Source organism: Rhinoderma darwinii, chromosome 1 (genome assembly GCF_050947455.1).
Source record: "Rhinoderma darwinii isolate aRhiDar2 chromosome 1, aRhiDar2.hap1, whole genome shotgun sequence".
In the NCBI taxonomy this organism is placed as follows: Eukaryota; Metazoa; Chordata; class Amphibia; order Anura; family Rhinodermatidae; genus Rhinoderma; species Rhinoderma darwinii.
In genome coordinates this window covers 219,246,974-219,274,648 of record NC_134687.1, presented here as the reverse complement: position 1 = coordinate 219,274,648, position 27,675 = coordinate 219,246,974, and the positions used below count along the sequence as shown (strand labels likewise).

Genomic DNA, 27,675 nt, shown 5'->3' with positions numbered 1-27,675 from the left:
TGATTCTGGGCCTAATAGGCGTCCCAAATTGGCAGACCTAGGGGCCATTGTTAGAGCCTGCGGTATTGCCACGGAGGGGGCAACAAACATATAAAACCCTCCCTCTGAAACCACTTAGATATGCATTCTTATGACTGACATTGAGCATCTCAAAGGAATGCATAGTGAGTGTAACTTAAAGGCGGCCTGGAACAGAGTGAAGGAATCCAAAAGTAAATAAGAAATAAACCAGTTACGATAATAGATTTATTAGAAGATTCACATACCTGAGCTGTACATTTTTTCATTATCCCATGAATTTTACATACTTACTTTTCACAGAAGTTCACAAAATTGGTAAAAACAAGATAGATTGATTTATTTACACGGTGGTGCAAATTCAAAACCAATGGAAATAATATATAATTAACTTTCCTGTGAGCAACTGCCATAAAATACACTGACAGGTGCCTTACACTATGTAAAATGACCTATAAATCAGCTCTCCTACTTACCATATGGCAGCTTAGAATGCCACATTTGCTCTAAGGGTATGTGCACACGTAGTGTTTTCAGCCGTTTTTCGGGCCATAAACGGCCCGAAAAACCAGAAGCAGAACGCCTATAAACATCTGCCCATTGATTTCAATGAAAAATAAGGCGTTCTGTTCCGACGAGGCGTTTACGCGGCTGTTTTTCAAAACAGCCGCGTAAAAAAACACCCGCGAAAAAGTGCATGTCACTTCTTGAGACGTTTTTGGAGTCGTTTTTCATTGACTCGGTTTAAAAAAATGGCTGAAAGTCAGGAGCTGATTTCCCTTGAAAACAGCTTCGTATTTTCAGATGTTTTTTGCTAAGCGTGTGAACATACTATAATAGAATTCACAAAGGGCCACAGTAGTGTTTTAAACAGGGGCAGACTCGCCAACATTATATTATAAGGCAGGTCGAAAATCATCAAAAACTATAGCTTGATGGCTCATACCAGTGCAGATCAGTTGTTAACGCCAGCACAGGCTTTAGCTGAGGCCTAGTAGAGTTCAGTGGGGAAACCTCCGGAATGGTGGCATATAGAAAAATAAAACAATGCAGAGCTCCATGGGATTGGCCACCACACAGAATTATTATGTTTTAACCGGAGTTACAATTTAAAAATAAGTGTGAGACATTTTTATATACAGTGCATTCGGAAAGTCTTCAGACCCTTTCACTTATTATTTACATTTTGTTATGTTGAGGCCCTATGCTAAAATAAAATAAAGAAATCAAGTTTTTCCCCATCATTCTGCACTTAATACCTCATAATGACAAAGTGACAACAGAATTGTAGAAATTTTTTCAAATTTATTAAAAATGAAAAACTAATTTCGCATGGACATAAGTATTCAGACTCTTTACTATGACACTTGAAATCTAGCTCTAGATCATCTTTGAAATGTTTCTATACCTTGAGTCCACCCTTAGTAAGTCATTTAATTGGACATGATTTGGAAAGACACACCCCTGTCTATATAAGGTGTCACAGCTGACAATGCGTATCAGAACAAAAACCCAAGCCATGAGGAGGAAATAACTGCCTGTAGAGCTCAGAGACAGAATTGTGTGGAGGCACAGATGTGGAGAAGGGTACAAAGAAAAATTCTGATGCACTGAAAGTTCCCAAGAGCACAGTGGAGTTAATAATTCTTAAATGGAAGACATTTGGAACATCCAGGACTCTTCCTTAAACTGGCTGCCCCACCAAACTAACTAATTGGGGAGAAGAGCCTTGGTAAGAGGTGACCAAGAACCCAATGGTCACTCTGGCTGAGCTCCAAAGATCCTGTGTGCAGATGGGAGAACTTCCAGAAGAAGGTCAGCCATCACTGCAGCACTCCACTAATCTGGGCTTAATGGCAGAGTGGCCAGAAAAAAAGCCTTTCCTCAGAAAAAGACGCATAAAAAAAAAGCCCCCTGGAGTTTGCAAAAAAAGCACCTAAAGAATTCTCAGCCTGTGAGAAACAAGATTCTGTGGTCTGATAAAACCAAGACTGAACTTTCGGCCTCAATTCTAAGCATCATGTCTGGAGGAAACCAGGCACTGCTCATCACCTTCCGAATACCGTCCCTACAGTGAAACATGGTGGTGGCAGCCTGAGGCTGTGGGGGTGTTTTTCAGCGGCTGTGACAGGGAGACGGGTGAGGGTTGAGGGAAAGATGAAAGGAGTAAAGTAAAGAGATATTCTTAATGAAAACCTGATTCAGAGTGCTCCGGACCTCCGACTGGACAAAGGTTCACCTTCCAACAAGACAATGACCCTAAGCTCACAGCCAAGACAACACAGAAGTAGCTTACAGACAACTCTGTGAATGTCCTTGAGTGGCCCAGACAGAGCTCTGACTTGAACCCAACTGAACATCTCTGGGGAGACCTGAAAATGGCTGTCCACCGACGGTCCCTATCCAATCTGACAGAGCTTGAGAGGATCTGCAGAGAAGAATAGCAGAAAATCCCCAAATTCAGGTGTGAAAACCTTGTGGCATCATACCCATGAAGACTGGAGGCTGGTATCGCTGACAAAGGTGCTTCAACAAAGTACTGAGTAAAGTGTCTGAACACTTATGTCAATGCAATATTTTAGTTTTTCCTTTTTAATAAATTAGCAGAGATTACTAACAGAATGTTTTCACTTTGTCATTATGGGGTATTGAGTGCAGAATGATGGTAAAAACTAGAATTTTTATTTATCTTAGCACAAGGCCTCAACATAACAAAATGTGAAAAAATTTTTAAGGGTCTAAAGACATTCCAAATGCAGTGTATTTCCTAAATAACTCTGGTACCAAAAGTACCGTTAGGCATTATTTTAGCCACTGCAATATTTTTTCTTTTTAATATACCTGTAGACAGTAAATTAGGCCTATGGAAAAAGTATATGTGAATTGTTACTGGGATGTGGTAAGCTCTCTCGACTTTCACTGGAAACTATAGTAATGTAAATATCAAAGTCTTATTCCACTTTTAAGCTGGCAATATACTACCTGTCAGACAAACAGCCATCTCAATTCTTTTCGCTCGAGGGAGGGTAAAAACTGGCTGCCAGATACTGCTAATACCACTCATCTTGAACAAAAGATCAGCATCAGATGGGTTAAAATTGGTCTGTACACATAGACATGAGCGTGTTGCCAACAAAATAACGTCTATGGCAGTTTCAGAAACATCTATAATGACTTGTACAGATAAGCAATTTACCAGTGCTGCGCTCAGATGCATATGTCGTGTTGCCAAATAAGCATTCCAGCATTAGGTATCTGTATTACTGATTGAATAAGAAGAACACTTATGCCATATTCCATCAGGGATAGTATTATCAGTTACACTCAATGCTAGAGCAGTTTTTAGGCCACTTTATAATGCTATTCATACTCAAGAACATAAATAATCTTAATTTCTTATTTAAACAGATTATCCTTCAAGATTTTACAATGCTTGAAACATGACATTTTTTTTTTTTTTTTATTCCGTTTTTTTTCCAGACAAAATATCGCAACATGCCGCCCTATTAAGTCCAGCAAAATGCAGAAAACCATGTTGGAGATGCAGTGGAACCAATTAAAGTCAATGGCTTCCGTCAAGCGCTGATGGTTTCTGCCATGCAACAGATCCCAAATTTCCGGTAGTTTCATTGTTCTGCAGAGCAACGGAAACCCGAACGCAGATGTGAACCCGGCCTAAGGCTGTATTCATATAATTGAATCAGTAGAGTGTGTTCCGTGGGTCAGCTTTTAATGTTCATGTGGCATCAGCGATCATCAGTTATTCACATCTGTCAAAAAAAGCCTTTCAGTATTTTTTCCTGCATTTCCTAGCAAGCAATGAGTGAAAATCGGACCACACTCGGATTGCATCAGTGTGATGTCCAAGTTTTTTCATCGACCAATCAACTTTAATGGGAGTGAATCTGACACGAAAATTAGACCAAAGTAGTGCATGCTGCGATTTTCTCTGCACAGACCGATGATCCATGTTGAAAATCGGACATGTGAAAAAAGCCATTGACTTTAATTGTTCAGTCCATGGGCTGTCAGTTCTACACTCTGACAACACATCTCTCGCCTGAATAGGCCCTAGGGGGTCGTCATGCGCACGAAAAAAGCAAAAAAATTAGACCGAATGGTCAAAACTCACAATGCTGACAGCCTATGCAGCATATTCCTGCTCTATAGGTTGCCATTTATCCAAAGAAGATCGCAGCGGCAGCAAGACCAAGTAAGTTGGAAGTTGAATTCTAACCTAAATACATGAAACATTTACCCCCGGTTTGGTTATTTCACACCAAAAATAATGAATACTTTAATTCATAATGGCTATGACCCCATATCTTACTTATGTATTATTTGTGATGGAGATATTAAAGGCTCTGGCAATACTTATACTGATACTTCAAAATCTTCAGGAAATAAAATAAATCTGTAATGTCATACCTATCAATCGAATCTGAGATACAAAAAGCACAATTGCTATTTTACAAACATCTCTCTAAACCATGATAAAAAAAAATGCATTTTAAGCAACAGTACAATACATAAAAGGCAAATATCTTAATATAGATGGCATTTAATGGCAACATAGAAAAAACCTTTTGGCCTCTGATTAAAATCTAGAAAACACAGTGATATCACTTCGGCTAAAATACAATGAATCTTTTTTAAATGTTTGTCAAAGGAAAATATAAATACTTTTGGTTTGACTGAACCAAAAGTCAAAATGTCCCATTTTGCCCTTTACCATTTGGGGTGGCTGGGGGTATGGGATGGGCAAATTCTACCAAAAACACCAGTAGAAAATTCCAAGGATCATGTCCTTTGTTGGTGAAATAGCAGAATTCGAATATGATGTGTAATCTTATATAATATGTTTAATATAAAGTGAATCACCAGTAACAAAATAATAATATACTAACGTTGGTCTCAGATGCTTTAACCTGCACCACAACCACAGCAACTTTTTACTGTCTAGTGCAGCTTATATAATGACATGAGCACAGTTTACATGCCACTTTAAACATTGATATACTCCATATGAAAAAGTCTGTTTAGATTGTCCAGATAGATTGCAGGCACGTGTTCCTCCCAGTTACCAGGTACCGCTGTCAGAGACATCCTTATAGAGACCAGACCTAATCGGCAGCTGGTCAGATACATCTTTGGTCTCTGGACATTACCTGCATAATGGGTCTCTAGAGGTCTTGCAATAGTATCACCACTTTATCAGTAACCTAGAACCATGACGTCAGTGAGCAAGAAAAATGCAATCCCCAATACACAGGAACAAGAAATCCACAAAAAGTATACGTAAGGAAGAACAAAGTCATGACGAAAATCTTCCTAGGGGTGTATGCTCCCTTAGACTGCTGCTCTTCCGGACCTCTTACTGTCCATTAAAGGGTAGTTGTAGGACTGTCAACAGGCTGGTTATAGAAAGAAGAAGCTACAGAAAGGAGGAAAGAGAAAAATATTGAAGAACAAGGATTACAAGTAGAATCTGCAACACAAACCTTGAAGCCTCCAGTTGAACTAGAACTTAACTAGAAGTTCAACAGTAACTGGGTAATGAAAGTCCACCAGCTCCTCAAGTACTCTGGAGAGAGTTGCGTGGACGGGAGATGCAAATACAAGTGAAAGAATGTGGTTGTTGCTACACATTATGTTAGAACAGTTAAAGCGGGTGTCTGAGGTTAAAAAAAATGGTATGCATTTTCTACCACTCTTGTCCGTGGGCTGTGTCAGGTATTGTCGCTCAGCCCAATTCAGAAAACTCTTGTTCGTGGGCAGTGTCAGGTACTGCAGTTCAGCCCATGGAGAAGAATGTTGCAGTTTCTAGAAAAAAAAAGACCATGATTCTGGAAAAAAAAAAAGACCATTAATTCATTTAACCATTGAGTTGTGAAAATTGATGCATAGCACAGCCATATCAGATGATGTGCCTTGGCATACAAACCCATCAGTTGCATTCATTTCTTTAAAAAATGCCACAAGCCCTAGAAGATAAATTTTGAACTGGACAAACATTCTCTGGTACTGCCTGATCACATCTGGCTTTACTGTAGACAGGGACGTGGCAACAGACACATTGATGATGGCCATAGACTTTTTTTTTAATGTTTTTTTTTATTTGCCACCTCTTCAGTAGGACAAGTATCACAATAACTCTCTATTAAAATGTCCAATTGGATGGCAATGGGTTGTTTGTAGTGGAAATGCCAATCAGGCAAAACGATCCAGATGATGACCGATAGTTGGATAAGTTTGTCAAAACCATCCATTTTGCCCAAAATTTCTCTCTATGACCAGCTTATAGCCATTTGCAGTATCTTTGTTTTTTACATATCTGGTTTATGGTAGCGTACCACCTATAATTACTTTTATTGGACGTCTGTTGTCTGCCGCTCCGTAAATTTAGTTTATTCAGAATTAATAATAATTTATCAAGAAATTGCGGGTGGTAACCATTGACACAAGAGCTTCAGATATCATATTTCAAAAGAATTATGCTCCGTCAATTTTACTAACCCTACTAAGTGCAAGGGTGGTTTCCATAATTTATGTTCAGATTACAATTCACTTTATGGCCAGTAACTCAATTTAGAAAATCATTATCTGGAATGGGGTTCATTTTACGCCACACATTGTGTTATTCCATCTAACTACCCTCGCCTCAGTTACGTCTATGCATGTTGCATTGCTTGGACCATTAATGTAGCGTACTTGCTTGTCAGCTCTGGTGAAATATATACAAGCAGCAAGCAAAGACAGATTTATGTCATTTTGATGAGGTTTTCTACCTGAAACAATTGTCACATTACTCCAACTTTTTCGCTTTCTACCTGTGGGACAATAGTAAAAATGGGGCCCTCTTTTTTAAGGAATGACTGCATAGTGCAGCTATTGCTACTGCATAGTCAAAATTACAGCTTGTGTCAGCCATTAAATGGTTTTATGGGCTTGCATCGTAGATATATTATTCAATGTCTCTTAAGGCCCTTTTACACCAGCCGATAAGCGGCCGATGCAGTGAGCGCCGATCAACGAGACATCGTTGAACGGTGCTCGTTTGCTCCGGTCACACTGAGCTATGGATGGGGACGAGCGGTCGTTACCCCGATCGATCGTCCCCATCAATTATTATCATGTCGGCAGCGCGTCTCCCTGTTTACACAGGGAGATGTACTGTTGACAACGTTAATATTTCACTTTTTTAAAACTATACGACCAGATGATTGAGAGTTTGCTCGTTCATCTGCTGATCATTGCCCTGTTTACACAGGGCAATTATTGGCAACGAGCATTCTTTGAACACTTGTCTGCACGATAATCGTCCTGTGTAAAACCCCCTTTAGTGTGGCAAACATTTAAAGAGAACCTTTCAACTGCCCATACATGTGTGTGTGTCTGTGTGTGTTCCCGCGGGAGGGAACACAGCGCAAGCCGCCCTGACACTGTCCGTAGCTGATTGGACAGTGTCAGAGCGAAGAGTAGAACGCCCCCTTGCCAATTAGTTAGAAAGATACGCACCGATATGTAAATAACGGAGGAAGTTAGAAAAATTATTTGAAGTGAGACAGTGTTTGTGAAGCGCTGCCCATTACATGTTGCACTCAGCTGCACATGTATGGGGAGGTGAAAGGTTCTCTTTAAAAGCTGCTAAGCAGATAAAGGCAATTTTCTGAAGGCCAACCATACATCTGACATCACAAAAAATGCTCGACGTTCCCATATAATATTAGCAACTGAATGTTCCCTTCAAGTTTTAAAGCAAATTCTCTATGTGTCCATATATGTGTGTATGTATGTGTAAAACACAATGAAACATACAATATGATAGACATATCAAACATACAACAGTGCATTTAAATAAAGTGCTGTCAAACTCTGGAAAAAAATACTTGCAATTATGGCAGATCTAGGTATTGTATGGTTCATAAATGTGATATTGAGATGAAGGCGTGCGTTTTCTGAAGTGTTCCCCTGAACTGTTAAGCCACAAAAGGTTCCAATGCGGCTATCAGCTGCAGACATACATGCTTAGACTAAGGTCCCTTTTACATGGGCCAATGAGTGTTCATATGAACGCCCATTCCCGATCATTGTCCTGTGTAAACAGGGCAACAATCAGCCGATGAATGAGCAAGCGTTCGTTTATCTGCTCGTTTACGTGGCCAATAGAATGGTCGCTAGTCGGCAGCACATCTTCCTGTGTAAACAAGGAGATGTGCTGCCGACATGATGAAAATGTATGGGGATGAAAAACCATAGTAACGATTGCTCGTCCCCATTCCTTAAAAGGAGTAAACGAGCGCCGATCAACAAGCTGTCTTATTGATTGGCGCTAGTTTTCACGGTCCACATTAGGTCATGTAAAAGGACCCTTAAGCTATCTTTACACGGCATATGTTTAAGCGTAAAAAAAAGAGGCTGATTTCAAGAGCAACTGCCCTTGAAATGCAGGCATCTCTGGAGCTGATTTTAAAAGCATTTTTGATTTTTACTATGAACATTTGTGTTGGGAAATGGGAATAATCTGCTTGGAAATGCTTCAAGAAGTGACATGCCACTTCTTTTTTACAAAGCATATTTTTACAAGGTTTTTTGTTTTTTTAATTTCAGCAGAGTAAAAATTTGCTCATATGAACTACACAGCGTATTTCCTATTGAAATCAATAGGAAGCTATTTGCAGAAAATTTGCCGTGTGAACATGCCCTTAACCCCTTTGGTGTATCATAGTGAGGGTGGCTATAAGTGGGTCGATAATCATTGTCACCCTTTGGGCAATAATACATCTGCCCATCCTGCCATACCATGCAATTACACATCATAGATCTGTTTCTGATGCACGTGTGGTGGGCACAATCCATTTCTAAGTATTGGTATAACACAACTTTCCAAACTTTAGTGTGCAATAGGTGGTTGTAAAAGTTTGTCCCCTCATCTTGCAGCAGCAAAATTCCGATTAACATCTGATAATCAAATCGGTTCATCTAAAATGAGATAGAAATGTGCCCTGTATGGCCAGCCTTACAGCTCTTATACGACCAAGATCGGGCCGCAAAAAATGCTCCGTGTGTCGGCTCGATTACCCGGTCCGACCGCGGTACACGTGAACGGGACTCCTGGTATCATAGACATTTATGATGCTAGGAGTCTCTGCCTCCCACGGAACTGCTGTTCCGTACTGTATAATTTTGTTCAGTACGGGGACTCCTAGCATCATAAAGGTCTTCACATTTCCCAGGGTCAGGCCGGGAAATGCAGCCGACAAACAGACCATTTATCACAGCCCGATCTCGGTCGTGTGCAAGAGCTGTTAGGCTCTCTGTGCTCTTCAACTTGTAATTTGCATTAAAGTTACATACCACATGGAAAATAAGCTTAGACTATTAACCTGAAGCCAAAATATACATAATTTAAGACGTCAGTAAAGAATTATGGTTGCTAAGTTATTATCCCACTTTTATTTTTTTCTCAAGATGTAAAGGGGAGAACAAAGATTATTGGCTCGGTAAACCCTGTTATGATAAAATTCTCTCATTGACACTATAATAATAATATAATGCTACCCTTGTACCTCTCACTGAATTATACAACTGGAACCTAGCTAGATATTATGAAAATATTAAAATCCATATAAATAAAAAAATAATCCAGTTTAACAGATTTAGAAATAAATCCTACTTTCACTAGTATTTTTTTAACTGTAAGATAAATTTATGTTCAATCAGTTGTAGATTTATGCAGTCACATATCTACAAGATCCTCATTATGTATTCCCAGGTATAGATTTATTTCAGAATATGTTTAATATGTCAGCACATTGCTAGTCAACATTCCAGCTTTTCTGTGAAGATCAGAAAGTTAGGGAACAACCTAAGAAACAATGAAGGGTCCAAGCACTTACTACAAAGCAAATACAAATTGATACAAAAGTTGGAATTCTCCTTTAAAAGCTCTAATGTCAAGAGAAAATATTCACTTATTTGGGCCTTACACACACAAATGTAGATTGAGATAGTGTGGCTAGACATAAACGATATGGACAAAAGTATTGGGACACACCTCTTAATCATTGGTGTTTCTTTCAGTCCCATTGCCAAATGTATATAATATCCAGCACCCAGCCATACAGTCTGCCTTTACAAACATTTGTTAAAGAGGCTCTGTCACCACATTATAAGTGCCCTATCTCCTATATAAGGAGATGGGCGCTGTAATGTAGGTGACAGCAGTGCTTTTTGTTTAAAAAAACGATCTTTTTTCACAACGTTAGGAGCGATTTTGGTTTATTCTAATGAGCTTTCTTAATGCCCAAGTGGGCGTACTTTTACTTTCGACCAAGTGGGCGTTGTACAGAGGCGTGCATGACGCTGACCAATCGGTATCATACACTCCTCTCCATTCATTTACACTGCACTAGAGATATAGTTATATCGCTATGTGCAGCCTCATACACAAGCCCTAACATTACTACAGTGTCCTGATAATGAATACACATGACCATCCAGCCTGGACGTCATGTGTACTCAGAATCCTGACACTTCTGAATCTTTTCTGTGAGATTTACAGCAACGGATACGAAATCTCGCGAGATCACGGAGCTAAACGAGATTTGGTTTCACTTGCCGGAATCTCACAAAAAAGAGAGTCAGAAGTGTCAGGATTCTGAGTACACATGACGTCCAGGCTGGATGGTCATGTATATTCATTATCAGGACACTGTAGTAATGTTAGGGCTTGTGTATGAGGCTGCACATAGTGATATAACTATATCGCTAGTGCAGTGTAAATGAACGGAGAGGAGTGCATGATGCCGATTGGTCAGCGTCATGCACTCCTCTGTACAACGCCCACTTGGTCGAAAGTAAAAATACGCCCACTTGGGCATTAAGAAAGCTCATTAGCATAAACCAAAATCGCTCCTAACGTTGTGAAAAAAGATAGTCTTTTTAAATAAAAAGCATTACTGTCACCTACATTACAGCGCCCATCTCCTTATATAGGAGATAGGGCACTTATAATGTGGTGACAGAGTCTCTTTAAAGAATGGGTCGTTCTAAAGAGCTCACTGAATTCCAGCATGGTACTGTAATATAATGCCACTGTTGCAACAAGTCAGTTTGTGAAGATCTTGCCTCTTAGATATTACACCATCAACGGTGAGTGGTATTATTGCAAATTGGAAGCGTTAAGAATCCACAATAAATCAGTCACAAAGTAGAACACCACGGAAAGTTACAGAGTGGGGTTTTCGAGTGCTGAGGCCCATGGTGCATAAAAGTCGGCAATGCTCTGCTGACTCAATAACTGCAGAGTTCCTGTCTACCTCTGCCATTAACATCTGAACAAAAACTGTGTGCCAGGAGCTTCATAGCATGGGTTTCCATGGCCGAGCAGCTGCATGCAAGCCTTACATCACCAAGAACAGTGCCAAGCGTTGAATGGAGTGATGTAAAGCACGCCGTCACTGGACTCTGGAGCAGTGGAAACGTGTTCTGTGGAGTAATGAATCATCCTTCTCTATTTGGAAGTCTGATGGACAAGTCTAGGTTTGGTGAATGCCAAGAGAATGTTACCCGTCTGACTGCATTGTGCCAACTCTAAAGTTTGGTGGAGAAGGGATAATGCTATGAGGTTGTTTTTCAGGGGTTGGCCTAGGCCCCTTAGCTCCAGTGAAGGGAAATCTTAATGCTTCAGCGTACCAAGACATTTTGGACAATTATATGCTTCCAACTTTATGGGAACAGTTTGGGGAAGGCCCTTTTCTGATCCAAATGACTGTGCCCCAGTGCACAAAGCAAAGTCCATAAAGGCATGGTTGGGGGAGTTTGGTGTGGAAGAACTTGACTGGCCTGCACAGAGCCCTATTCTCAACCCCATCAATAACTTTTGAGATGAACTAAAACGCAACTAGAACTGCACAAGGGAGGACCAACACCATTTTAACCCTTTTGGATTAAAAATGAGATGTCATAAAAGCTCCTGTAGATATGATGTGTAGGTATCCCAATACTTTTGTCCATATAGTGTAGCTTCTTATGTTGTTGGGATTTTGTTTCTGCTACTTATTTTAACATTTTCCATGAATTCAGTTTTTCAAAACCATTTACTACCCATTTTGAAGGTATCTAATCCTTTATTTCACTTATCTCATAAGTATCGTCTACTGGAATTTCCCCTCTCTCTGCATCACTGCAGTCTATAATGATATTGTGCATATGCAATTAGATGAACGAGGTACCACAATAAAATTACAACTCCAGTCCTCAATTACCTCCAACTTGTCATGATTTAGGGAGACCTGTGAGGAAAAACCGTGTAGCAATACCTAATGCACTGATAATTATATCACCTATGCAAAACTACGGAAATCCTGGAAACATGACCTCTTGGGGGCACTTGAGTGGAGAAACACTACCATAGAGCACTTCTCTTGTGACCTATGGTAGTGGTCCATGTTGGAAATATTGACCATTATTTATAACGGTTCAACATGAAATGATCAACCTCTCAGAGTGGATTAGACAGTTGCTTTTCACAAAGTGCAATGCTTGGGGCCACATCTCCTTTCAGAAGTTTAAAAGATTTGCAGGAGAGGATTACAGCATTGTACATTGCCTAGTCAGCTGGACCACTCACTACCTTTTCCACCATCACTTTTAAACTTCTGCCCGGGATGCAGCCACAAGCATAACTGAGATGTATGTACAATTACAGTATAACCACACTTCTATTTGTGTTTTTCTTTATTGGCCTTAGGGCTGTGTTCACACAGTTTTTTTTGCATGCAGAAAATTCTGCCTCAAAATTCCGCCTGGAATTTTGAAGCAGTTTTTGACCTGCCTGCGCGCCGATTGCCGCTTTTTTTGCCCACGGCCATCGAGCGCCACAGGCAAAAAACACAGCGAAATACGCTTTCTCTTCCTCCCATTGATGTCAATGGGAGGTCAGAGACGTAAACGTCCGAAGATAGGGCATGTCGCTTCTTTTTCCTGCGAGACGGTTTTTCCACTTGCGGGAAAAATTTGCCTTTGCCTCCCATTAAAATCAATGGAAGGCATTTTTGGCCGTTTTTGCATAAAAAAAACTCAGTGTTAAGGATTGGTGTTTACGGTTATTCCTCATGTGCTATAATGTCAACCTATTTATTCCTTGTAGAATAAATGCATACAAAATATAGATAAGCATTTGAAAAAAGGACAAAGACATCTCAAGATGGGGTAAAAGTATATATTTTATGTGCTGGCAACATTTTCATGACCTCTGTCTAACATACAAAATGGTATTCAAAAAGTTATATCATTTTATAGTTCATACACAAAATGTTCAAACACCATATTAAAAATGTAAACACATAACAAGTGCCTAAAATATGCATCAATTATAGAATACTGCATTAACACTGGATGCAAGGTAAAAAAACAAAAACGTTTCATAACGGGAAGAAAACATTTTCAACAACATTGGTATTTAAACGCCTAAAGCTACAATTTAAGGCAAATGGTATATTTTATATATAAAAATCAACGCATAATATTACATTATTCCTAGTGCTGTTCACAGCTTCATGTTCAGGATAAAAAAAATAAAAAAAAGTAACAGCGAGCTTTAAGTTACATCCTCTAGCTTTCCAGATGGCATACACCCTATTATTCCAAATGCACTGCAAATAAACAAGATGCGCTGAGGACAATGGACGTATCTTAACAATGAGAAAATGTGACGACCCATGAATTTTCTCTCATTGCAGTTGAAAAAAGGGATGAGAAACAAGACAAATGGAAGCAGAGTTGCATAGGAGAGCCAAGACAATGCATTAAGGAAGGAATGGAAACATGGCTGTTCATATTGAATATATGTACTGTAAGCATGCGGTTTTATAATGGCATTCCTGGTTAAATAAAGGTCAGAATAACCAAGTGGATCTTTGGACCTTTTTATTATATTTTTTCATGCAGTCTCATGTGTCTGACCATAAAACCAGAACAATGTCTAATATGGCAATCGTCCCATCAAAATGAATGGGATCAATACATTGGTAAACATGGTCTAAATAGGCTGCTATTGGCTTGGCTACATGAACATCGACAGTACCTTCCACACAAAGAGAATGTACAGAACGAACAGGAGTAAATCAGACACCCCTGTATACCTGGATTTTTTATAAAACTGGATTGTAACCACCAAGATAAAACTGGCCTATGAGGGGCTATGACATGTTTGCCATAGGAAAAACGTCTATAATTATAACCGCAAGCTATCGTGCTGCTTTTTATAAGCAAGTGAATACATTTTTAAGAAATTGGGTTATTTCTGTTGTATTTTTTTCTTTCTTTTTTTAAATTACAAAAATGTTCCGTTTTTGAAGGCGACCATCAGAATGCATGTGACCCTTTTGTTTGTGCCCTCGTCCTGACTGCACGTTTGACGTAACTTAATAACAAAGTAGACATTACTTTAAACTTGTTCAAACAAGCCCACAATCTACGGCATTCATCCCGATTAAAAATCCAGACTTCTGATATACTTACATGCGGGCAGGGGAAGCACATCCAAACAGATTGGAAAGGAAGCCACTTATTCCGTGCACAGCCAAGGACTACTGTGGAAAAAGTATAGACACAAAAAGAAAGACATACGGGTGCAGCAGTATTGTGCTAAACATGGCCCAGGGATATGTCATCAAATTAAGGCTGGTGGTAGACACGAAATTGGAAAATGCTACTTTAAAACTTGCTTTAATAGAAAAAAAAAATAATGATATCCAATTCCACCGAAAATGTTTAAATTGTCTACATTTAAAATGAACACATTGCGATATAGTGTAGCACTCTTGCTACATAATACGTATAATGCAATGATTTTGGTTTGGATTGTTCCCCTCATTTGGGGTTACACAGCCTTGATCATCTCACTTGCTAGGTAATTGAAAAACACTAGCAACAAAGTGCAGTTTAGGCTTAATTTCCTGAGACTAATCAAAATTGTTGTATTTAACAATATAAAAAAAACGCTACAAAAGGGGCACAGATCTGGGCACAAGCATTAGAAAGTATACAAAAAGTGTACATTAACTGTACAGTAAGTAAAACCACAACACACAACATGAAGAGCCTGAGCGTAATGAGTGACCAGACACAACTCATGGGAAGGAAACTGGTTTCTAAAGCTTCAACCATCCCTAAACTTGTAAACCTCAATGTCCCTGCTTGGTGCTGCTTGCATAGTGGTTCTGCCTATTATAAAACCACCCAGAGCCATGTTTAGGTAGTGCAAAAATAAATACTAGGCCCATAAAGGCAATATCAAGCGTAAAAGATGCACATTGGATGCATTCTGGCATGTGAGGAGGTCAGCTGCAGGCATAGTGGGAGGTGCAGTATTAGGGCGGGTTCACACATAGCGGAATTTCACTTAAATTCCGCTGCGGACACTCCGCAGCGTTAATCCGCAGCGGAGCCGTTTGTCCATTGACTTTCACTTTAATTTAGCAGTGTTCGTTTACACGATGCGTACAATTCCGCTGCGGAGCATAGGCTGCGGAGCGGAATTTGGTGTCCGCAGCATGCTCTGTCTGTTGCGGAGCAGTGGCGGACTGGTTGCGGACTCATGGCGGAATTTCTCCATTGACTTCAATGGAGAGTCAAAATTCCGCAATGAAGTCCGCAGATCTTATGTGTGCTGCGGAGCGTATTGTTTTTACTACCATGACATTTCTTCATTCTGGCTGGACCTATGTATTTCTAGGTCTACAGCCAGACTGAGGAAGTCAATGGGGCTCCCGTAATGACGGGAGCGTTGCTAGGAGACGTCTGTAAATAGTCACTGTCCAGGGTGCTGAAAGAGTTACGCGATCGGCAGTAACTGTTTCTGCACCCGGGACAGTGACTACCGATCTCAATATACATGTATCTGTAAAAAAAAATATAAGTTCTTACTTACCGAGAACTCCCTGCGTCTGTCTCCAGTCCGGCCTCCCATGATGACGTTTCAGTGTAAGTGACGGCTGCAGCCAATCACAGGCCAAGCACAGGCTGCAGCGGTCACATGGACTGGTGCGTCATCCAGGGAGGTCGGGCCGGATGCCGAAAGAGGGACGCGTCACCAAGACAACGGGCGGTAAGTATGAATTTCATTGACTTTCACTAGGGAAAGTGCTGTCCCTTCTCTCTATCCTGCACTGAATAGGGAGAAGAGAAGCACTTTTCCTGCAGTCCGCAGCGGCCAGTCCGCATCAATTTTCTGCACATTTTGTGCAGATCCGCTGCAGAATCTGCAACGCAGATTCTGTGCGGCATTGATGCGGACAGTTGCGGAGGAATTCCGCCATGTGTGGTCATGCCCTTAGGCGAGTCGTGACCCAGGCAAGCTTACAAACAAGAAAAGAGAGAGGCTACCTAGCTATGAGCAGAGAGGGATCAGGCAAAACAGCATCAGAAGAGAAAGAAATCCAGAAGTCAAAAGGTAAACATGGGTCGCCACTTCTTGGAATGTATCATAAAGGGAAAGTTGCTGTCCAGGAAAGAACCGCATAGAAAGAGAATACAAGACACAGTTTAGTCAGTTTTCTTACCATGTATGCCAACACAAGACGGGCTTTGGATGTCAGGGATGAAAGCTTACTTGGAAAAAAAAAAATTACAGTAATGTGCGGGGTCAAGGAGCTCCTTCACACACATACATACAGAATTCTCCTGCTCTCTGAAGTAAATGTACAAGGGTGAGGGAATACTTCAAAGTGACATTAGAACTAGGTAATACTTGTATAAAAAGGAAGGTTCTCGTTGCTTTGGAAGCCAGCTGCCTTGCCAAACAAGAGAGCCACGCACTGAAGCCAGAGGCTCAGAAGGAAACCAACTGGTATTAAACTGCTGCATTAAGCCGAGGCCTTAACTTCCGCCATAGTATTTTTTCCAGAGATTAAATACATAAAAAAAATAAGCTTATCAACCAGCAACATTGTTCTTCATTGTGACTTGTATGTCAGATAGCAGCATTCATTTTCTTTGCATTTGGCTGCCATTTCATGCCTGGCCTCTTAACCAGTGTGAAGCATTTTCTATTGTGGAGATGTCAAAAGGGTCCTGCAAATTAGATGTGCAAAGCAAAGTGAAATGGTTCACACTGGCATCGGAGGGGAATTTTTGGAACTTTATTTGAGACAAAACAAAAAAGGTTTATTGTATCAAATTCAATTCTGATACCTCAAGAATTGTGATATGAAAACACAATCTAGTTACGTAATTTTATATTTTCTCATCAATAGTTCAGGAATTATGCTGGATTAAAGAATATGCTATAAACGGTAGCTATGTGCATACTGCTCATTGATCAGGTGACTACATGTAACCATTGGCATTTGTGTGATGTCCATGTGACAGTTCTGGTCAGGGATTGGTCCATTTTAAATACATGCAGGCAAGGTCTTCAAGGATTAGATAGATTGTAGCGAGCAGCAGCACAATAATGATTATGAATGGCACGCATTCCTGCCATTCAGAGCAGGCCAGGCCTGGCAACATTCGCATCCCAGCAACAGAACGAAAAGTCCGAGTGCACGCAGTCTCCCCCACGGGCAGCCAAACATGATGCGTTATATGAGTAATTAGTGATCTGTGTCGAGGAACACAAATGGCAGGGACACATTACTGCAAAAAGCAGGTGAATGCTGGGACATCCTTGGCTCGGCACACTTTATGTGAAGCTTGCACTGTAAGTTAAAAGAAACAAAACACACGAACACACAAGGGGGAAAAAACATACAAAACGCTCACATTAGAAATGAAAAACTGCAAATAAAAGGCGAAGTAGAAAACAAAAATAACACAACAACCAGAGGAGCAACTTTAGAGATGTTCTTGCCATCATCATTGTTATGTAGAATGGGCACAAATGCATACAGATAAACAATTTTTTTCACAATAAAACCTAATGTTTAGGTGTCAAGTTCAAAGTGTTCATTGGTCATTATAGCGTATATACATCACATTTAATTTCTCCACACCTTTAAGCAAACATTTTTTTTTATAAAAATTACATAGAAAATCTGGGCAAAACCAACTCAGTGTCTTATCTCCCTGGGGTTCTGGCAATCTTGCAAGGTTCCCTAGGTCAGCTTTCTCTAAATCATGAAAAGCTCATTACATGAATCTACCTTGTCCTAAATATATACTCTCTGCTGGATCATGTAAATCCTAACAGAAGGAGTACGGGAAACAGTCCAGAAAACCAACTAGAGAACCAGGACCTGACGTAAGTAAGGTCTTTGGGAGTTGGAGACCACAGCCATTGAAAAAGCCACATTTTCAGTTTATGCCCAGAGTTTCAATTTAAGGCCTTGTTCACATAGTGCAGTTTTTCAAGCCAAAACCAAGATAGGATCCAAAAGTCTTTCCATAAAGCGGTTTTCCCCTTTTTGGCAAGTAATGGAATATTGCTAGGATATCTCGATACTGGCTGTTCGATAGAGGTACAGGGACCGCCATCGATTTATGAAAATATACAGTACCACTCCCGTCGTGCAGTACCTACACAACACCAGGACAGGAGTGGCACTGTGAAGGGAAAAATTCAGGAGCTCCACAATTGGTGGGGTCCTAGAAGTTGGACCCCCCACAACACAATATGCTTTCACCTGCTTAGATGGGAAAACCCCTTTAATACTTTTCCTCTGTTTAAAAAAATATATATAAAAAAAACATGCAACAAACCACTCTTACACAGTGTGAACAAGGACTACTATATGGAGACATAGAAAATACAATATTGATAGGCATATGATAAATAAGCTTGACACTTAAACATAGACAAATACATATGAGTGTACACCTAGTACACATACATATGTGAGTGTAGTACCATGATGAAAGTTAATTTCAAACATTAAACTTTAAACAACGGCCACAACATAAAAGACATATGGACACTGTAAAACGATGGCCTATAATCATCATAAAATACATGAATATAAAAGATTGCAAATGCACGTTCATCCTTTCTTAGTTACACCTTTTACACAACATTGGATAATTAAACAGAGCAGTTAGAGAAGTTTTTGTAATATACTGGGATTTTTTTCTATTTCTGATGTCTTTATACTTCAAAGCCAAAACTGAACCGAAAAGAGAAAAAGTCCTCCGGTACCTGACAAAAATGTTGCTAATTGTAGTCAGAACCCCTACATTATCGGTGTACAGAGGTCTTTTCCACATCACACAGGGTATCTGTTCCCAACTGACAGAATCATTTTGGAGCAGACCACTGCACAAAAGTAAAGGAGGGGTTCAGACTACACGAAAAACTCTTAATGAAGTCAGTTATCTATGCTTTTTTTTGTCCTAGTTCCCTGTTTCTAGCAGCATTTCTATGTAAGCAAATTTACTAGGCTGAAGCCTGGATTTACATTTTATTTGCATCAGGCTTTCAGTTATTAAAAAATTATACTATAAAATAGCCACTAGAGGGCAACTGACTTTGTAAATTAAAAATATTAGATACTCTATAAATATAGGCCCGTGAGTCGTGCTCCTCTACCAAACTGTTCGATCTATTCAGATTTGCTGGATGACAACCATGTAATCTAGCTGTCTCAGGAACAAATATAACCAAGTAACTGGTGATTTTTATTGTTCATGGAAACTCCTACGAAAATCAGACTTTCCCATGTGATCAATCAATCGTCTCTTAGGTTCCCTAATAAATAATTTCGGAGCTATATTGTTTGCCAAGCACTGGACGAATATACATTTAGGCTGCTGCTCAGCTACAAAAGATGTGGTCCGTGGGTGACTAGACTGAATCCTCACATTCTTGTGCAGACCCGGTGTTGTCACCCACATAGTGATGAAGCTTTGGAGGTGTGGATTCAGAAACGCCTCCAGCTTTTTCAGTCCCAGTGTGAGGAAGATGGTGACCAAGACCCATTGCTGTATCATGGATTGCAATTCTACTATATTTTGGAATTAAAAGGCCTCATTCACAACTGCGTTCGTTAATTCCGTTCTTTTGCTTCATCATAGACGCAGAACAACAAATCTGACACAGTTCCGGATCCGTCAATCGACAGACAGAAACAGCACCCACCAGACACCACTGACATATAATGGGTTTTGTCGGCTTCCGTCTTGGTGTGTCATTTTACTGGAAAAAATAGCACAGTATGCTGCGCTCCTTGTTCCGTCAAATGTGACGGAATCCAAATGCAGATGTGAACAGAGCCACAAGTCTGCCCTTCCTTGGCAATAAAATGATTTTAGACTTCCAAATGTATTTGGAAGGCATCATCCAACCTAGGACTATTCAATTTACAGCATTATCGATAACATATGAGATCCCTGTACTAACTAGATGACGGAAGCTCTCTTATTGCATGGATTCTGTTAATGCTAGCCTGGCTTCAAAACCGTTCTATTTCTTGCTGGTTTTACTCCCTACTATTAATAATGGTTAGCAAGCAGTCCGCCTCTATACACATTCATTATAATTCAGGCTCTCGTCCAACTACGGCACACTGCAGTGTTTTCTATGTAAGAATATTTCCATTATATATTGAAGATAGAGGGCTTAATGCCAGAAATGAAAGGCTGACTGAATACTTATTACCTTTGCCAATAATGTGTAGCAGGAGATTTCCGCAGAAAGTGAACAAGTCACACAGGCCTCCTTGCTGTTTTTAGATTCACTACGATGTGTGGTATTTACAGTGAAATGGTCTTATTGCGGACTTCCTATTGTGCATACAAGAAGAAATCAATCCATCCGTTTGTAAGTGGAGCCTCTTATGCATTTCCTGATGATTGTGTCGTGTGCTTTATTTTTTATTAAACGTAAAATGTAATCAGGGTTTACAGTAGATAACTTTTTATGGGCTTCATCTAGATAAAATTCTCTTTTAGTACATTAATGAAAACGGGAGATTAAAAATAAAGAAGCAGCACTAGATAACGGTTTCTACACTAGTTTTCATGAATAAGTGGTGAAATGACTAAGATATATTGAAGCTAAACTCCCATTATCAGAAAATGTAGTTGTGACTGCCCCAATGAATCAGCTGATCACTGCGGGTCCGGCCTCTGAAACCCGTTGATGAGCGGTTATCCTTAGGGGAAGTATAGATCATACATGAATTCCCCCTGCAGTGAATGGCCAACCATGCACGGGTTGCATCCACAAGAACGGTAGCCACTCCTAGGTTTTGATCACATCTTTGTTGTGGTTCTTGTTTTTAATGCAAGTCCCAACGTTCTGCCGGATCCCTCGTATGATGGACCCCTTTGTAAGCTGCTGGGGTTCTGTTGTAGTGTCCGTAGTTTTGAGGGGAGAATAGAGCTGCATGTGGTGCTATGCATCCCATCAAATCGGATAGAATTTGCATGAGGCTCAGAAGAGAATGTGAACAGAGCCTTACTTAGTGTATCTCGTAGCTCATAGAGGGAGCCCCCTTCTTGATGAGACAACCCCTTTACTAGCTCTATTCCCCTCTTCTTTAACATACTCTCAAAGGCCAAGGATCCAGAAGTGTTGCAGTCCCGATTTTTAGTCAGGCAAAAGAGTGTCAATAATAACCAGCTGCTTTCTGATGTAAGGACCCTACTCCCCTTATTTCAGCTTCATGGACCCCATAAGTGTCACACTGGTAAGAAGGGAGGGTGGGGCCGGAAATAAAATAAACACCCTCGTAATTACTGTTATTGCCCTTAATGGTCCAGGCTCTAGTTCTACTTATTGTACAAGGAGCAACAAACCTATCTATATAAAAATATTTCATACGACTGTCTCATCTGTACATTTATAGTCCAGAAATATCTTAAGAGGTTTTGAGTTGTTTTTTGTTTTTTTTGAAATACTGCTGATTGTGAAATTAAAAGTTATGCATTTTTCCTATATACTTTGGGTTTTAATTTCTCACCCTTTTAGACGTCTCTGCTTGCAAAAAGTGAATGGAAAACCTGTACAGACCTACTCCTGCTCATACAGTTAAACACTGTCAGCACAGGTTTTTAGCCTCTGAATATAAACAGTGAATGTTTCCATTCACTGACTGCATTCAGAAATCTTAAAAAGTATAAGTAGCATCATATATCAGGATGGAATGTATTTCTATATATATATATACATAGCATAAATCAAACATGTGTGGATATGATAGATAATTATAAACATAAGTGGGCCTTCCTTGGCAGACATTAAATCATTAACATGTAGAAAAGCTCTTAAAAAGGCCAATGGCTAAAGAACCTTTTGTAAGCTTTATGTACTTTACTTGTGCTGCATAAGCAATCCCTTTTTTTAGCGCTGTTTTATTATCAATCCAAGATTATGTTTATATTTTCATATTCCATATCTCTTCATGCAGCAAAATAAAAAATAAATAAACAGGCTTGCCTGAAAAAGTAACCAGCTCCTTATAACGGACCGGGTACATATGTTACCCGCCTTCTTGGAGGCCTTGGAAGGTTCTCTAAACTGCCTTCTATAGTAATTCAATGGATTTCAGCAAAAAGAACTCACGCTAAACTCCTACTCTTACCGCCTAACATGGACTTGTACTACCAGTGGCCGACTAAGGTGTCGATGTCTTTAGGAGGTGCCCAACATTGTGGTTCTTGGTTGCCAAACTCCTAATTCTTCATTATCTGCCCATTGGTCGCAATTACTACCAATCAGTCAGTCATACACTTGGGGCTCGTCCACACGCTGCGGAATGAATGCGTTTTTTCCGTCCGGAATAGCGGACGGAAAAAACGCAACAGAATACAGTAGCAGCATAGTGTATGAGATTTAACAAATCCCATCCACACGCTGCGTAAAAATTCTGAGCAGATATTGACCTGCGGTGCATATTTTTCGGACCGCAGCATGTCAATTCCTGCTGTGGAAAGTGGCCAGAATTGCTGCGTTTTTCAGAGATGTCACCATCTCCTAACATTGTGAAAAACGCAGTAAAATCCGCACCATTTTCTGCCGTAAAAAACGCAGGAAATGGTGCGTTTTTGCCGCAGAAGAATGTCTGCGTTTTTCCACGGAATTGCTGCATAAATTTTCTACAGCAATTCCGTAGGTGTGTGGACAAGCCCTTAATGACGGAATTCATGCATCTAGTGCAAACGTCTACTAAGTTGCTGCTTGGTTGCTTGTATTAAAAACTTCAGCATTTTACAAATGCTGTGACCATATAGGAGCATGGGAAAGTTACTACGGAAATAGCCTCAACTGGATTCAATATTGCACTAAGCACAACACCTTCACATCTAGCCCGACAGTCGAACCAAGCTATCACTGCATTCTTCGACTCCCTAGAACACAATGTAAAATATCTCTCATTTGAGTTTAAAGCTGGCTATCATGATTTTCTTCCACGTGTGTGCCCCTTCCAATTAGACATACATAACTCTCTGACAGTGCAATGATGAGGCCATTTGCGCACAAAATCTAAAGTACTTATGTTGTTTGCCCTTCTATCAGCACTCCTATATGTCCCTGAGCAGAACACTCACCGTGTCCCTAAGGCCTTCACAAGTCTATGACTTTGTTTTGGACACTTTTTCCATGGACTTCATAACTCTGCTTCAATCATCTATTAAATAGTGTACTGTTAGATCCGTTAACTCTATCAGTGATATATTTCTCATATAATCTCAGCATCATTTGGATTATTACACCTTCGATGTACAGTGTTTAATGTACGTCATGCAAGCCTCCCTCCATCCGATGATGTTCTTTACTTCAAATCCATAAAAAATATATTTATATTAAAGTGCTTTTTTAGAGATAATGTTGTGCTTGAGCCTCTGCTGTAACAATAATGCTAGTATTCCTACGGATTATTAATATATTCTTCACAAATGGTCAGTTTATATATCTTCTGCCTAATGACCATTGCTGTAGATTACCTTTTGGCTTTTTTCTCATTATGTGCTTATTTCTTATTTAAAAGATTTTTATGATCTCTAAGGGCACAACTGACAATTTGGTGCCCATATAGATCTGATGCTGACCACGTGGTTATACCACATCCAGCTACTTTAGGATGTCACCACACATTTTCATATTTGATTGAAATAAAATATAAAAACAGATTAAAAAAAAAGAAGACCAGTTTCCCCTTATGAAGATGAGAAGATGGCAGTAGCTGCATTCATGCCAAAAGCCAATGGTTGAGATGGAGAGTAGTTACACAAGGCTGCTTACTTTTTCTTGTCCTTGTCTTTCTTGGTTTGCTGGGATCCTGCTTGTTGGGCTTGGGACTGAAGAAGTTGTGTTGCAGCCTTCTTCTTCTGGAACATGTTCACTTCCTCCTCAATCTCCTTCTTCTTATCTTCCAACTTCTTTTTTTCCTCTTGGTGAGTCCTTTTGAGGTGGTCAAATTTTTCATGGAGCTGTTTATAGAGTTTTTATAGATGAAGAGTTAAACACTTTATGGATCACATTATGCAATCATAAGCATCATAACAATTATTTTTTTTGGCAAGTAAATCAACTAGTGTGTTACTCGGTTTTCATTCATGTTAGGCTTTATACACATATGCGTCATGGCCTCCGTTCATAAAGTAGAACAGATCCCAACGGCACGCAATAGACACAATTGAGTTCAGTTATGGTTTCAGTAGTTTTGACAGCAAGAATAGTGCTGAAGGAACTGCCAATGGAGGATCTGAAAGAAGACTCCAACGGGAGTATATACATAGCCTGAGGCCTCATGCACACAAACGTATTTTTGTCCTCCCGTAAATACGGGTCCTTGGTCACACGTATTCGACCCGTATTGCACCAGTATTTACGAACCCGTGCCCGTAAATACGGGTCCGGTGTTACCAGTATTCCACCCTTATTTACGGGCACGTTTTCGCTGCAAAATTACACTGCAGTAATCGGCAGCCCCTTCTCTCTATCAGTGCAGGATAGAGAGAAGGGACAGCCCTTTCCGTAGAAAAAGTAAAAGAAATTCATACTTACCCAGCCGTTGCCTTGGTGACGCGTCCCTCTCTTGACATCCAGCCCGACCTCCCTGGATGACGCGGCAGTCCATGTGACCGCTGCAGCCTGTGACTGGCCTGCGATTGGCTGCAGCGGTCACATGGGCTGAAACATCATCCCAGGAGGCCGGACTGGAGGAAGAAGCAGGGAGTTCTGGGTAAGTATGAACGTCTTTTTTTTTTTTTTTTTTTACTGGTTGATCTATATTGTGATCGGTAGCCACTGTCCAGGGTGCTGAAAGAGTTCCTGCCGATCGTTTAACTCTTTCAGCACCCTGGACAGTGACTATTTACTGACGTCGCCTAGCAACGCTCCCACCCGTAATTACGGGAGCCCCATAGAGTTCTATGGGCCTGCCCGTGCCGTAATTACGGCCTGAAATAGGACATGTTCTATATTTATCAATGGCACGGGCACCTTCCCGTAAGCATACGGGGATGTACCCATGGCCAATAGAAGTCCATGGGCCTGTAAAAACGTGGCCGTAATTACGGGCGTTTTTACGTTCGTGTGCATGGGGCCTAAGCCTGCATTTTGAAATCAGACTATTTACTATTTAACCCCTTAAAGCATTATCATGTAACTGTATGTGACAAGTGTTACACAGTCAACACCTCACTGCAACGGGCGGAATCAAAGTTCAATTTGATAACGCCCGTTTAACACCTTAAATGCTGCGATCAATCGCGACCGCGGCATTTAAAGTGTTAGATTCAGGGGGACGCCCCCTCAAACAAGCCATCGCGCCCCCCCAGCGGAATGATCGGCTGCTATGGCAGCCTGGGGGCCTAACAAAGGCCCCCAGGTCTGCCATCTTTGTACTCCTTTGAAGCTCGGCCTCCGGCAGGGCTTCAAAGGACTGTCATAATCACGATATACTGCAATACATTAGTATTGCAGAACAACATGCAAGCAAACCAACGATCGCTGCTTCAGGTCCCCTAGGGGGACTAATAAAAAAAGTCAAAAACAGTTAAAGTTTTTTTTTGTTCCAAAAAAAAGAAAGTTAAAAAAAAAAAAACGTTTTCACATTTTTTCCCTAAATCAATGTTAAAAAAAATAAACGTTAACATAACTGGTATTGCCGCGTCCGTAAAAGTCTGAACTATTACAATATAGACGTAAAGAAAAATATATATAAAACACGCTAATTTCCTTTTTTAGGTCACCTTATCGCTCCAAAAAAATGTAATAAAATGTGATCAGAAAGTCGCATATACTCCAAAATGGTATCGGTGAAAACGACAGCTTGCCCCGCAAAATTTAAGCCCTCACATTGCTAAACTGATGGAAAAATAAATAAATGTATGGCTCTCAGAATATGGCGACACAAAATAATTTTTTAATTTAGCAAATAGTTTTATTTTCTTAAAAGTGGTAAAACAAAGCAAAACATATAAATTTGGTATCACCGTAATCGTATCAACCTGTAGAAGAAGGTGAATATGTAGTTCTTACTGCCTGATGGACGCTGTAAAAACAAAGCCCCCAAAAAAATGGTGTAATCCCTGTTTTTTGGCCATTTCATCCCACAAATATTTTCAGCTTATGCGGTACAATAAATGGTGCCATGAAAAACTACAACTTGTCCCGCAATAAACAAGCCCTCATATGGCTATATAGACAGAAAAATAAAAAAATGATAGCTTTTGGAGAGTGGGGAGGAAAAAGCAAAAGTGAAAATCCGAAAAATGGCTGAGGAGGGAAGGGGTTAACAGTGATGAACGACTAAAGAAGAAACAAAATAATAAAAAATACTTAGACTATTTACATGGATAATTGTAAATCATCTGATTTGCCCTTACCTCTTTCTCAGCTTCTTTCAGCTCAGCTTCCTTTTCTTTCACCCTCATGACAAACATTTGTCTCATTTCCTCCTCCTTCTTCTGTAGTTCTCCAAGGAACTCATTCCTCTTTGCTTCATATGTTTCCTGAAGGCTGGTAACATAAAAGTTGTAAAGAATTTAACAATCTATTGTTCCTTATGGGTGGTAAAACAAAGCGACATCCTTTTTAAGTTTTAGACTTTGAATGACCAGAAAAAGATTCATTATCCGTCCATTACAAGTTAAAGGAGGTTCAATGACAATTTTGCTGGGCTGCAGGAAATGTACAAATTTGCCGTAAGTAATATACATTAGCGAGGCTCCTGTATATCTTTACTGGGTGCCATAGAGTTCATCTACAACTTGCAGACTATTAATTCTACAACCACCAACAATATTGGCCATCGGAGGCTTTGTTAAGGGCCTCCGTCACAGATTCTGTTGTTTCCGTCGGACAAAATAATGCAGCATGACAGAAACCATGACGAAAACCCAACAGTACCCATTAAAGTCAATGAGTTCTGTTGCATACCATTGGCTTCCGTCATCATGGGACGGATCCAGCACTTCCAGTATTCTCGTTGTTCTGCTCAGAACAACGGAACCCGGAACGCAGATGTGAACACAGCCCAAACTAGAACATCATATTTCTCTATTTAAAGGGGTTTATCCCCCAAAAAAATATAGACACGAAAACACATGCAAACCAATTCTTTCAGCTTCCCAAGGCTAACTAATGCAAAAAAAGTTCCTGCTAGCCCCTTCATAGTCGTTACTAATCACATTCCAACAGGGAGAGGGGGGACGTTCCCTTCTACACCAGGCTGTGACGACGCATAACAGCTTACAGAGTATTTTAGT

General features: G+C 40.2%; 1 protein-coding gene across 7 annotated transcripts in view; it reads right to left on the bottom strand.

Moving 5' to 3' along the window:
* Window positions 1-232: 232 nt before the first annotated feature.
* SEPTIN11 (septin 11) overlaps window positions 233-27,675 on the bottom strand; it is a 124,825-nt gene continuing 97,382 nt past the window's right edge. Inside the window, exons 8-11 of one of the 7 annotated variants that reach the window (XM_075861657.1) lie at window positions 26,794-26,926; window positions 24,203-24,390; window positions 14,545-14,615; window positions 233-5,452 (exon numbers count right to left, since the gene is read on the bottom strand). In XM_075861657.1, coding sequence (XP_075717772.1) covers window positions 14,591-14,615; window positions 24,203-24,390; window positions 26,794-26,926 — 346 coding nt within the window. In that variant the 3' untranslated portion in view covers window positions 233-5,452; window positions 14,545-14,590. Of the gene's footprint in view, window positions 5,453-13,213; window positions 14,616-15,902; window positions 17,724-24,202; window positions 24,391-26,793; window positions 26,927-27,675 lie in introns of those variants that run through there. The other 6 variants (XM_075861672.1, XM_075861694.1, XM_075861665.1 and 3 more) reach the window with 6 other exon arrangements.